This window comes from Odocoileus virginianus, chromosome 3, assembly GCF_023699985.2.
Source record: "Odocoileus virginianus isolate 20LAN1187 ecotype Illinois chromosome 3, Ovbor_1.2, whole genome shotgun sequence".
In the NCBI taxonomy this organism is placed as follows: domain Eukaryota; kingdom Metazoa; phylum Chordata; class Mammalia; order Artiodactyla; family Cervidae; genus Odocoileus; species Odocoileus virginianus.
The window spans coordinates 17,485,532-17,496,964 of NC_069676.1; the positions used below are offsets into that span (position 1 = coordinate 17,485,532).

General features: G+C 50.5%; 1 protein-coding gene across 2 annotated transcripts; it reads left to right on the top strand.

Annotated features, from left to right (window-relative positions):
* The first annotated feature begins 586 nt into the window (after nucleotides 1–586).
* STAP2 (signal transducing adaptor family member 2) lies at nucleotides 587–11,019 on the top strand. 2 transcript variants are annotated; one of them, XM_020895259.2, is made up of 13 exons: nucleotides 587–797; nucleotides 3,310–3,381; nucleotides 3,507–3,629; nucleotides 6,905–6,961; nucleotides 7,446–7,546; nucleotides 7,988–8,122; nucleotides 8,424–8,493; nucleotides 8,583–8,685; nucleotides 8,819–8,893; nucleotides 10,138–10,293; nucleotides 10,380–10,472; nucleotides 10,555–10,629; nucleotides 10,861–11,019. In XM_020895259.2, exons 1-13 carry the CDS (start codon nucleotides 696–698, stop codon nucleotides 11,001–11,003), a joined length of 1,305 nt encoding a protein of 434 aa, XP_020750918.1. In that variant the 5' UTR covers nucleotides 587–695; the 3' UTR covers nucleotides 11,004–11,019. The 2 variants fall into 2 exon arrangements, with proteins under 2 accessions (XP_020750918.1, XP_020750919.1); XM_020895260.2 differs by lacking the exon at nucleotides 8,819–8,893.
* The last annotated feature ends 414 nt before the right edge of the window (nucleotides 11,020–11,433 follow it).

The following is an 11,433-nucleotide window of genomic DNA, read 5'->3' on the forward strand; positions in this document are numbered from 1 at the left end:
CATGTCTGTGGGTTGGAAGACTCAACACAGTATGCAAAAGTTATCAAGTTTTGGAACTTCCCTGACTGTCTAGTAGTTAAGACTACACATTCTGATGCAGAGGGGTGTAGGTTCCATACCTGGTCAGGGACCTGAGATCTCACTTGTGGCACTGCCTAAAATTAAAAAAAAAAAAATAGCCTAGTCTCCCCCAACTGATATACAGATTTAGTGCTATTCCTGTCAAAATCTCTGCAAGATTTTTGGATAAATACAAGCCAGATTTTTCTAATGTCCAGGCAGCCTAACAGGCCTCCTGGAAATTGTGTCACTTTCTAGTCTCATTCCTTCACAGCTCTGGCACCAGATTCCTTTCTGTCCCTTCCAGACCTTTGCTTAGGCAAGTGCCCCTGTTGATGCCCCCACACCACACCAACAGCCCCCCCCACCCCACCCCGGCAGCTCCCTCCTCTGTTCCCTGACTCCAGCCAGGCCTCCCTGACTCCCTGACTCCTTGCAGGCACCAGAGAGACCGAGATTTCCTTAGAATCCTTGGACCTGCCCGGCCCAGCCCCCGCCCAGGGCTGGCAGGGGAGGGAGCTCTGGAGCTGACAGAAGAGAGGAAATTCCCCTGGAACCTGTTTCTCAGCTTCCTGACTCAGCTGGGGCACCCGCTGGAGGGAGAGGCCAGGCTGGGCCAAGGACCCTGGCCCGTCATGGCCTTGGCCCTGAGCCCGCCCCGGGTCCCCAAGCCCAAGAGTGCCCTACCCTCGCACTACTATGAGAGCTTCCTGGAGAAGAAGGGACCCCGAGATCGGGTAAGACGGGCTTGGGAGCTGGCACTGCTGGACGGCCCCTGGACAGGTGCGGCACCTCTCTGAACCTAGACCTCCCCAGCCTGCTGAGGAGGGTGGGGTGGGTGCTGGTTGGGGCACGACGTGGACTGGGGGCTGGGAAAGGTTCTGTCTGTCTGTCTGTCTCTCCCTGATTCTGATCTGAGCTCTTTCTCTTTCTGTGTCTCTCCCTGCCTGGCTCTATTGGTCTCTTTCTGAATCTCAGATATAAACAGGATTGGGGACTTCCTCCAGGAAGTAGGGGGGGTGTCTTCTGACACCACTCCCCACCCCCGTATCCCTCCTCCCCCAGCCCTGAGCTAACTCTGTGAACCTTAGCCACGGGGATCAAGGTCCATACAGATTGCAGGTGGGGAGAGTGAGAGGTACTGGGGGCTGTGTACTACAGGACCAGATGCCAGTCGGGGGCCCAGTGAGTGTGTGAGTGTGTGTATGTGTGTGTGTCCTCAGAATAAAGCTCAACCCCTCCAATCCACTAAGCCCCACCCTCATCTCCCACAAGGACCCAAACCAAGCACCCTTTTCCCTGCCTTTGCCCTGGAAGTTTCCTCCTTTCCTTCTGCCTTCATGCATTCAAATCCTCCCCAGCCTAGAAAGCACCAGAGGCAGGAGATCTCAGGGGTTAAGAAAGAGGGTTTATTTATCTGTGAACACACCTCGAAGCATGTAGGGGATCTTGGTTCCCCAACCAGGGATCAAACCCACACCCCCTGCAGTGGAAGCCAAGAGTCTTACCACTGGACTGCCAGGGAAGTCCTAGGCAGGTACCATAATTATCTGCTATTTTATCAGTGGTGAAACTGAGGCACAAAGAGCTTAAACAGCATTCAATGGGTGACACATAACTGGTGTATGACAAAGCAGATGAGTTTGTTCACTTACTGCTTTCTTCCTAGTGCCTAGCACACAGTAGTTCTTCAGGAAATGATAGTTAAATGTATGTGTGTATCTAGGATGTATCTATGGATGGACAGATGGGTGGGTGGGTGGGTGGGTGGACAGACAGGTGCTGCTGCTGCTGCTGCTAAATCACTTCAATCGTGTCCAACTCTGTGCGACCCCATAGACAGCAGCCCACCAGGCTCCTCTGTCCCTGGGATTCTCCAGGCAAGAACACTGGAGTGTGTTGCCATTTCCTTCTCCAATGCATGAAAGTGAAAGTGAAGTCGCTCAGTCGTGTCCAACTTTGCGAGACTCCATGGACTGTAGCCTACCAGGCTCCTCGATCCATGGGATTTTCCAGGCAAGAGTACTGGAGTGGGTTGCCATGTCCATCTCCAGGACAGACAGGTGAAAGGATGGATAAACACAAATATACTTGGGAGACACTGCAGGTTTGGTGCCAGATCACCACAATAAAGCAAATATTGCGATAAAGTGAGCCATATGAATTTTTTTTCATTTCCCAGTGCTTTATAAAAGTTATGTTGACACTAGTCTGTACCCTGTTGTATGCAATAGCACTATATCTTTTTAAAAATTAGCTCATAATCATCTGCTTTCTTTTTATTTACTTCTTTATTTTTGGCTGCGCTGGGTCTTTGTTGCTGTTCGAGGGCTCTCTCTAGTTAAAGTCAGGGGAGGCTTCTCTGTAGTTGCAGTGCACGGCCTTCTCATTGTAGTAGCTTCTCTTGTGGCAGAGCATGGGCTCTAGGGCGTGTGGAATAGCACTGTATCCTAAAAAGACAATGCACATAACTTAATTTTAAAATAATGCTTTTGGAGAAATGATACCAGTAGACACTTTCTGACTCAGGATAGCCACAGATATTTAATTTGTTTAAAAACAAAACCCCACAATATCTGTGAAATACAATAAAATGAAGCATGCCTGTAGACAGGTGGATGGATGGATGGGTGAGTACATAAGTGGATAAAAGAATGGATGGATGAATGAATCAATAGTGGCGCGATGGACAGATGATCAGTGTCAATATAAGAGCTATCCTCATTGTGAAAGTTAGTCACTCAGTCATGTCCAACTACTTGCAACCCCATGGACTGTAGCCCACCAGGCTTCTCTGTCCAAATACTAGAGTGGGTAGCCATTCCCTTCTCCAGGGGATCTTCCCAACCCAGGGGTTGAGCCCCCATTGGTCTCCTGCATTGTAGGCAGATTCTTTACCATCTGAGCCACCAGGGAAGCCTTTATGGACTCATTAATTTACTTCTTCCTTTGGGAAGTCTTCCCCGATTTAGCAGTTTCAAGTCCTCTCTCCTCCTCTGCAATCTCTTGGCCCAGGGTGTGTCTCTACCTGAGGGTGCTAATTTCTCTTCTCCGGAAGATTTTAGTGTCTCTGCTTTCTCTGTGGGCTGCCCTGGTGGCTGCAGGTGATGAAGGAAACCATGTAAAGATCTGGGAGAAGCATGTTCAGGCAAAGAGCCCAGCAGGTGCAAAGGTCCTGAGGTAGAGAAGGATGGAGGTGCCCAGCTCTGCCACCTCACCTCCCTCTCTTTCTTCACCTCTGGTTCACAGGATTACAAGAAGTTCTGGGCAGGTCTTCAGGGCCTGACTCTCTATTTCTACAACAACAATCGGGACACTAAGGTAAGGATGGAAATTAAGCCTCAAGAATTGGCCTGCCCTTGATCCCAGGACCTAACAGAGGGTGTGGACAGGATGTCCTAGCTGGAGGGGATGAGACACTCAGACTCTGTCTTCTGTGCTCCCAGCATGTGGAGAAGCTAGATCTAGGAGGCTTTGTGAAGCTCACAGATGAGGCTCCCTGGGGGATCTCCCATGACCCTGGCACCCACTTCTGCTTGGTCCTTCGGAACCAGGAGATCAAGTTCAAGGTAAGTCTCTTAAGGAGGGGCTGGTGGGAGACCATTCCTCCATGTCACACCCACCATTAACACCTACCAGCACAGAGTCAACACAGAGTTTATCACTGGGCAAATCATTAACCTCTCTGGGCCTTAGTTTCTACAAATGAAAAATGAGATAATATGTGTAAAGTGCCCAGAACACAATCTGATCCACAAGGACCACAACTGCCATCATTCAATCTTCAGTTATCATTGAGCACCTATCGTGTTCCAGACACTCTTCTTAGTCACAGCAGTGACTAACACAATTAAAAATTCCTGTGCTTAGAACACTCTCTAATATCATGTTCAGTCGCTAATTTGTGTCTGACTCCGTGAACCCCATGGACTGCAGCACACGAGGCCTCCCTGTCCAACTCCCAGAGCTTGCTCAAACTCATGTCCATCGAATCAGTGATGCCATCCAACCATCTCATCCTCTGTCGTCCCCTTCTCCTCCTGCCTTCAGTCTTTTCCAGCATCAGGGTCTTTTCCAGTAAGTCAGTCCTTCACATCAGGTGGCCAAAGTTTTGGAGCTTCAGCTTCAGCATCAGCCCTTTTAGTAAATATTCAGGGCTGATTTCCTTTAGGATTGACTAGTTTGATCTCCTTGCAGTCCAAGGGACTTCTCCAGCATCATAATTCAAAAGCATCAATTTTTCAGCTCTCAGCCTTCTTTATGGTCCAACTCTCACATTGGTACATGATTACCGGAAAAATCATAGCTTTGATTATATGGACTGTTGTCAGCAAAGTGATGTCTCTGCTTTTAATTATACTAACATCATACACAAAAATAAACTAAAAATGGATTAAACACCTAAATGTAAGACCATGTACTATAAAACTCCTAGAGGAAAACATAGACAGAACACTCTTTGACATAAATTGCAGCAGTATCTTTTTGGATCCAGTTCCTAGAGTAAAGGAAATAAAAACAAAAATAAACAAATGGGATCTAATTAAACTTAAAAGGTCTTGCACAGCAAAAGAAACCAAAAAGACACCTATAGAATGGGAGAAAATATTTGCAAACAATATGACTGACAAAGGATTAATCTCCCAAATATACATACAGTTCAATATCAAAAAAACAATCAACTCAAACAAAAAATGGGATATCTAAATAGACATGTCTCCAAAGACATAAAGATGGCCAAGAGACATGTGAAAAGATGCTCAACATCGCTAACTATTAGAGAAATGCAAATCAAAACCACAATGACACTGGCCAGAATGGCCATCATCAGAAAGTCTACAAATAATAAATGCTAGAGAGAGTATGGAGAAATGGGAACCCTCCTGCCCTGTTTTTGAGAATGTAAATTGATGCAGCCAGTATGGGGAACAGTATGGAGGTTCCTTAAAAAACTAAATATAGAACTACCATATGGTCCTGCAATCCCACTCATGGGCATATATCAGGAGAAAACAATAATTCAAAAAGGTACATGTACCCCTACGTTCATGAAGTGAAGTGAAGTGAAAGTCACTCAGTCGTGTCTGACTCTCTGCGACCCCATGGACTACACAGTCCATGGAATTCTCTAGGCCAGAATACTGGAGTGGGTAGCCTTTCCCTTCTCCAGGGGATCTTCCCAACCAGATCGAATGCAGCATTTACAAGAGCCAAGACACAGAAGCAACCTAAATGTTCTTCAATGGAAGAAATGAAAAAGAAGATGTGGTACATACACACAATGGAATATTACTTAGCCAGAACAGAATAATGCCATTTGCAGCAACATGGATGGACCTAGAGATTATAAACTGAGTGAAGTCAGAAGGAGAAAGACAAATACCACATGATATTGCTTATCTGTGGAATCTAAGAAAAAAATGATACAAATGAACTTACATACAAACAGAAATAGTTCCACAGTCATAGACAACAAATTTATGGTTACCAAAGGGGAAAGGAGGGGGGGAATAAATTAGGAGTTTGAGATTAACATATACACATTACTGTATATAATATACATAAGCAAGAACGACCTACAGCGAAAAGTATATTCAGAATTTTAGAATAATATATAAGGGAAAAGAGTCTCAAAAAGAATCTCACAGGGACTTCCCTGTGGTCCAGTGGTTAAGACTCCACCTTCTAATGCAGGAGGTGCAGGTTCCATCCCTTGATGGGGAAATAAGATCCCACATGCTAGTTGGTACAGTCAAAAATTTTTTTAAAAGAATCTCATATATAAAACACACACATATATATATCACTTTTCTATATACCTGAAAGTAACACAACATTATAAATAAACTATACTTCAATTTAAAAAAAGAAAAGAAATACCTTCCCTTGTAGAGTTTACAGTCTTGAGTCTTGTGGTGGAAGCATACAATAAAAAATAAAAATGTGTAAAATATATGGAGTATTAGATGGTGGCAGATGCTAGGGAAACAAGTGCAAGGGAAAGGGGATGGGGGCTCAGGGCTGTGATGTTAAGAAGTGTGAATAGGTCTTCTTATTGAAGACCTGAAGGAGGTGAGGAAGCCAGCAGTGTAGAGATCTGAGAAACAACTTCAGCAGTAGAAACAGCATGTGCACAGGCCCTGAGGCTGAACTGTGTCTGGAATGTTGGAGGAAGAGTGAGAAAGCCCCAGTGGCTGAAGCAGAGTGAGAAAGGAGGAAAGAGGGAGGGAATGAGGGCAGGGAGGGGATGGGGCAGGTTGTGTAAGACCTGTGGGCTACAAGGAGGACCTGGGTTTCTACCTTGAGGGAGGTAGAAATCAAGGGAGGGTTTCACACATCGGAGATGTATGATCTATGTTTTTTTGAAATGTTGATGTGAACTTCCCTGGTGGTCCAGTGGCTCAGAATCCACCTGCCAATGCAGGCGACTCGGTCCAGGAAGATTCCACCTGCTATGGAGCAATGGTTATGTGCTACAACTATTGAGCCCAAGTGCCACAACTACTGAAGTCCATTTGCCCTAGAGCCCATGCTCTGCGACAAGAGAAGCCACTGCAATGAGAAGCCTGCAGACTGCAACTAGAGAAAGCCTGCGTGCAGCAATGAAAACCCAGCACAACCAAAAATAAATTAATTAAAAATAGTTGATGTAATAACATTAAAGAATAGTACCCCCATATTACTAAGGACATATGTCCTTACATACATCATTCTAAATTAACCCGCTCAACATTTAATTTTCATAACAACCCTCGGAAACAGGGATGCTTATTCCTTACTCCCATTTCACAGATGGATAGACCAAGGCTCTTCAGCCAGGCATACTTTTTCTTTTGTTCCCCAGGTAGAGAGCCTGGAGTCTCGGGAGATGTGGAAAGGCTTCATCCTGACAGTAGTGGAGGTAAGAGTGGTCAACCTCGGCCCTTCCCTCTCTCCTTCCCCACTTGGCCTGCTCAGAAATCCTTTTTAAAATTTCCATTCCCCAAACAAACCTCTCAACCTCCTCATTAGTCTCAAACTGGCAGCCTCTGAACCAGGTGTAAACCATCTGCGTTTTGTTTTGCCAACAAAGTGCTATAAATTTAAAAGTCAGCTGCTGTCGTTTAAAAACCAGGAATGTTAGAAAACAGCCCTGATTTCTATGTTACTCAATTGCTCCCCGTCTGGCCCTACAGGCCGTTGAGTTTGAGAGCCTCCATTTGCTCTGTCCGTCCCCCATCACGGAAGTCCTCTCTAAGCCCTTTCTGCCCCTGATGTGTCAGGAGGCTCGGGAGCCCCCTCCAGACCTGGGTTCCATTCTGGCTACATCCGCACCTTGGCCTCAGTGTGCCCCCTGTGACACAGTCACAGGCGCCCATTCCCTGATCGCCCCAATCCCGGTTCAGCTCCGCGTCCCGTCCAACCTGACGTTGCTGCCAGGACACCTGTACATGATGTCCGAGGCCCTGGCCAAAGAGGAGGCCCGCCGTGCGCTCGAGATGCCATCGTAAGCGCCCAAGGGTCTCCAGGACGGTGGCGGGCTGGGAAACATGGGGCCGCAGAGGGCAGTGAATGGGGTCTCCTGGCGTTGGGTCTTGGGTACACAGTGCATCCGAGCAGGGGTGGGGATTGGGTCCCCACAGCTGGGAGCCCGACTGGGTGTTTGGGGCAGTTCTAGGTTCCTGACCGCGGGTCTGGGCCTTCAGGGGAGGGTTTAGATGCCGGGGTGGCGAGTCTCGGGCTCTGAGGGTTGGTCTCCGTTCCCGGAGGGCAGGCATGGGCTTCCAGAGGCAGAGTCTGGGTCTGTAGGGATGAGGTAGGGTCTCCTGGGACCAGGTGACCGACAGGCGAGCTTGGCTGGGTGCCCAGGGGCGGGGTTACATTGGGAGGGCGTGGCTGTGTCTCTGGGGGCGGGGCCTGCCCCAGTGAGTGACGTTGCCCGCCCCAGGTGCTTCCTGAAAGTGAGCCGACTGGAGGCGCAACTGCTCCTGGAGCGCTACCCCGAGTGCGGGAACCTGCTGCTGCGGCCCAGCGGGGACGGCGCGGGCGGCGTGTCGGTCACCACGCTCCAGACGCTTAATGGGTGCGCATGCGCGGTTTCGGGCGGGCGTGGCGTCGGGTACAGGGGCGTGGTCACTTTGTGGGTGGGGCCTGGGCGGGGCCTCCCAGTGGAATCTATCAGGGCTTGGTTCTCTCGGGGGACATTGCCAGGAGCAGGGTCTTTCTTGAAGGTGGAGTCTTTTGAGGGCCTAATCCCCCGCCGAGAGCCACGCCAGGACGTGGGGTGGTCAGGGTTAGGCCCTTCTTGGGGGCGGGGCCCGGGCGAGGGTCGGGCCCTTCCTTGTCCTACAGCCAGGTCATGCACTCGCCCCCTACCCTGTCAGGACGCCGGTGGTCAGGCACTACAAGGTGAAGCGCGAGGGCGCCAAGTACGTAATCGACGTGGAGGAGCCGGTGAGCTTCGGGCCGGGTCCGGGGAAGGCAACGGCGTCGGCTGCGCCCCTTCCACGCCGGCCCTGATAGCATCCCCTCTCTGACCCCAGTTCTGCTGCACCTCGCTCGAAGCAGTGGTCAATTATTTCGTGTCGCACACCAATAAGGCGCTGGTGCCCTTCCTGCTGGATGAAGACTATGAGAAAGTGATAGGTTGGTAGAACCTCAGGGAACTCGGTTGGGGGGAGGGCTCGGTCCACGCCTCTCCCGCCGCCTTCCCAACCCGGACACCCTTGGGTCAGCCCCCAGCTGCCGTGCCTCCTCCAGGCCGCCCTCTCTGTTCCAGGCTTCGTGGAGGCGGATAAAGAGAATGGCGAGAGTGTGTGGGTGGCGCCCTCGGCCCCCTCCACCCCCGGCCCAGGTGATGCCCCCTCCTCGCGGCCGCCGCTGGGGCAGAGTGGGAAAGGATCTAGGACCCTCATGGCTCCACCTGTGCCCAGTCTTGTACCTAGAGCTGCAGGGACCCAGAAAGTACCCAGACCCTGTCCTGTAGGTGCTTCCAGGTTATGGAGGGAATGGACAGGGCTGGGCACGCACTCGCAATCCTGAGAGGTTGAACCTGGGGCTGGAAGGCGAGGGGGTGGGAGAGTGCGGGGGTGAGGGTGCAACCTAGAGTTGGGGAGAGGAGGAGGATGGGCAGAATTGGGGGGAGTCTTCTTGGAAGAGTGGGTGTTTCCTAAATTTCTCAAAGGATTTCATTAGGAAGAGATGGGAAATCAGGCTGGGAGTGGTCCAGATTATGGAGCAAAAGGAAGAGATTAGAAAAGTGGAAAGGTCTGTGGGATGAGCACAGTATGGTCTTCCCTGGACTGGGCAGATGCTGAGGACCCCGCATGCATGACACATACACAAATGTATGTACAATGTACACAAATGTACATACATACACACATGCCACTCATGAACATAAACCTGTGTGTCCACCTGTATAATGAGAAGTTCCTGTGTAAACAGTGGCTCCACCCATGCATAAACCTGGGTATCATACAGTTCCAGTCCCATGTAGCACACATATATATACTTCAAGTCACAACCACGTGTGTACACACAAAATGCAGACATATCCACTCATGAGCACAGATTCAGACCTTTACAGATACATGTGTGTACACACTAATATAGACAAGTGCTGTAACACATGCCTTAGCATCCATGAGGTATCATGCATGCACAAGAGTATAAACCCTTCGCTGAGCAGTGCTTAGTACCTCAGTTGTGTTTGACTCTCTGACCCCATGAACTGTAGCCCACCAGGCTCCTCTGTCCATGGGGATTCTCCAGGCAAGAATACTGGAGTGGGTTGTCATGCCTTCTTCTAGGGGATCTTCTCAACCCAGGGATTGATCCCAGGTCTCCCGCATTGCCAGTGGATTCTTTACAGGCTGAGCTACCAGGCAGGGAAACCCTTTACTTACATTCAACTTACAAAATTCACCCAGTGTCCATGTATTGCTACCCAGGGACACACAACCACAGACATAAACAGGCCCATGTCCAGACACACATGCATGGAGACACAGGCCTGTATGCAGGTGTGCACACACACATCCCCACCTGTGTCTCTGTTCCACCTGGGCCCCGACAGTGACCACAGTTTCCCACCAGGTCCTGCACCCCCCATGGGTGGCCCTAAGCAGCTGCCTCCCACATCCATCACGCCTGCGCCCAGTCAGGACAAGCTGCCTCCACTACCGGACCAGGAAAACAACTATGTCATCCCCATTGGAGACACCCCAGCTGCCAGCTACGTGAACGAGGATGGTGGGTGGGGGACAGGGGTGGCTAGAACTGGCCATGGGTAGCAAGCTGGTGACCAGATGTGACACAGTACATCTCTGTCCACACAGTGCCTTCCCCGAGTCGACCAGTTGTTCTGAAGCCCAGGCGGTTGGCCAAGCTGCAGGCAAAGCTTCCAAAGCCACCTATTGTGCCCAAGTCAGGTATGGGGGGGTGTTCCTCCTCCCAGCCCTTCCCCTTTGTAGCTGAGGGTGGGCCTCAGCCTTCATCTGTCTGTTCCTGCAGAGCCCAAAGGCCTCAACAGTGGCCCAGCCAGGAAGCTGGCAGCCAGCTCAGCACAGGCTTTCTTGCCCACCACAGGTAAGGGTCAGTATAAGAGGGCTTCTCAAGTGGGGGACCCAGGTGGTCACACTCTGGAGCATTCCATGCTAGGTTTAATGCTCTGCTGTGTCCATCTTGAAGTTCCTCATGGCCACTGAACACATTTTCATCCTATGCTGCAGTGGTCCTGGGTGGATATAAGCAGGGAAAGCCTAGACTGGGGGTCTCTGGTGCCACTGGAGCCTCAGGCACCCCTACCCTCATTCTCAGGGCTGGCAGATGTGACAGCAGAACTGGAGGAGAAACTGCAGAGGAGGCGGGCACTGGAGCAGGCAGCTGAGCACGTGGCAGACCAGCAGGTCCGTCTCCAAGCGCCACACACCAGTCAGGCGGATCCCTCCTCCCAGAATTAAAACTCAAGTGACCCCAGGAGCTGTGTTTGGCTTGGCTGGGTGGGGCGGTGCGGGGTCTGTTAGATGACTGCCACAGCTGGTCCCAGTGGTCCTCAGCTCAGCAAAACCTGCCTCCTGACCCTGTAAGCAAAGCTCCCAGCTTTTTTACGGCTGTGCCTCATGGCTTGTGGGGGCTTCCCTAGTGGCTCGGTGGTAAAGAATACGCCTGCAATGCAGGAGACACGGGTTCAATCCCTGTATCAGGATGATCCCCTGGAATAGGAAATGGCAACCCACTCCAGTATTCTTGCCTGGGAAATCCCATGAACAGAGGAGCCTGGCGGGCTACAGTCCGTCGGGTCTCAAAGAGTTGGACCCGACTTGGGGACTAAACAACAAGCTTGTGAGATCTTAGTTCCCCGACCAGGGATTGAATCCAGGCCTCTGCAGT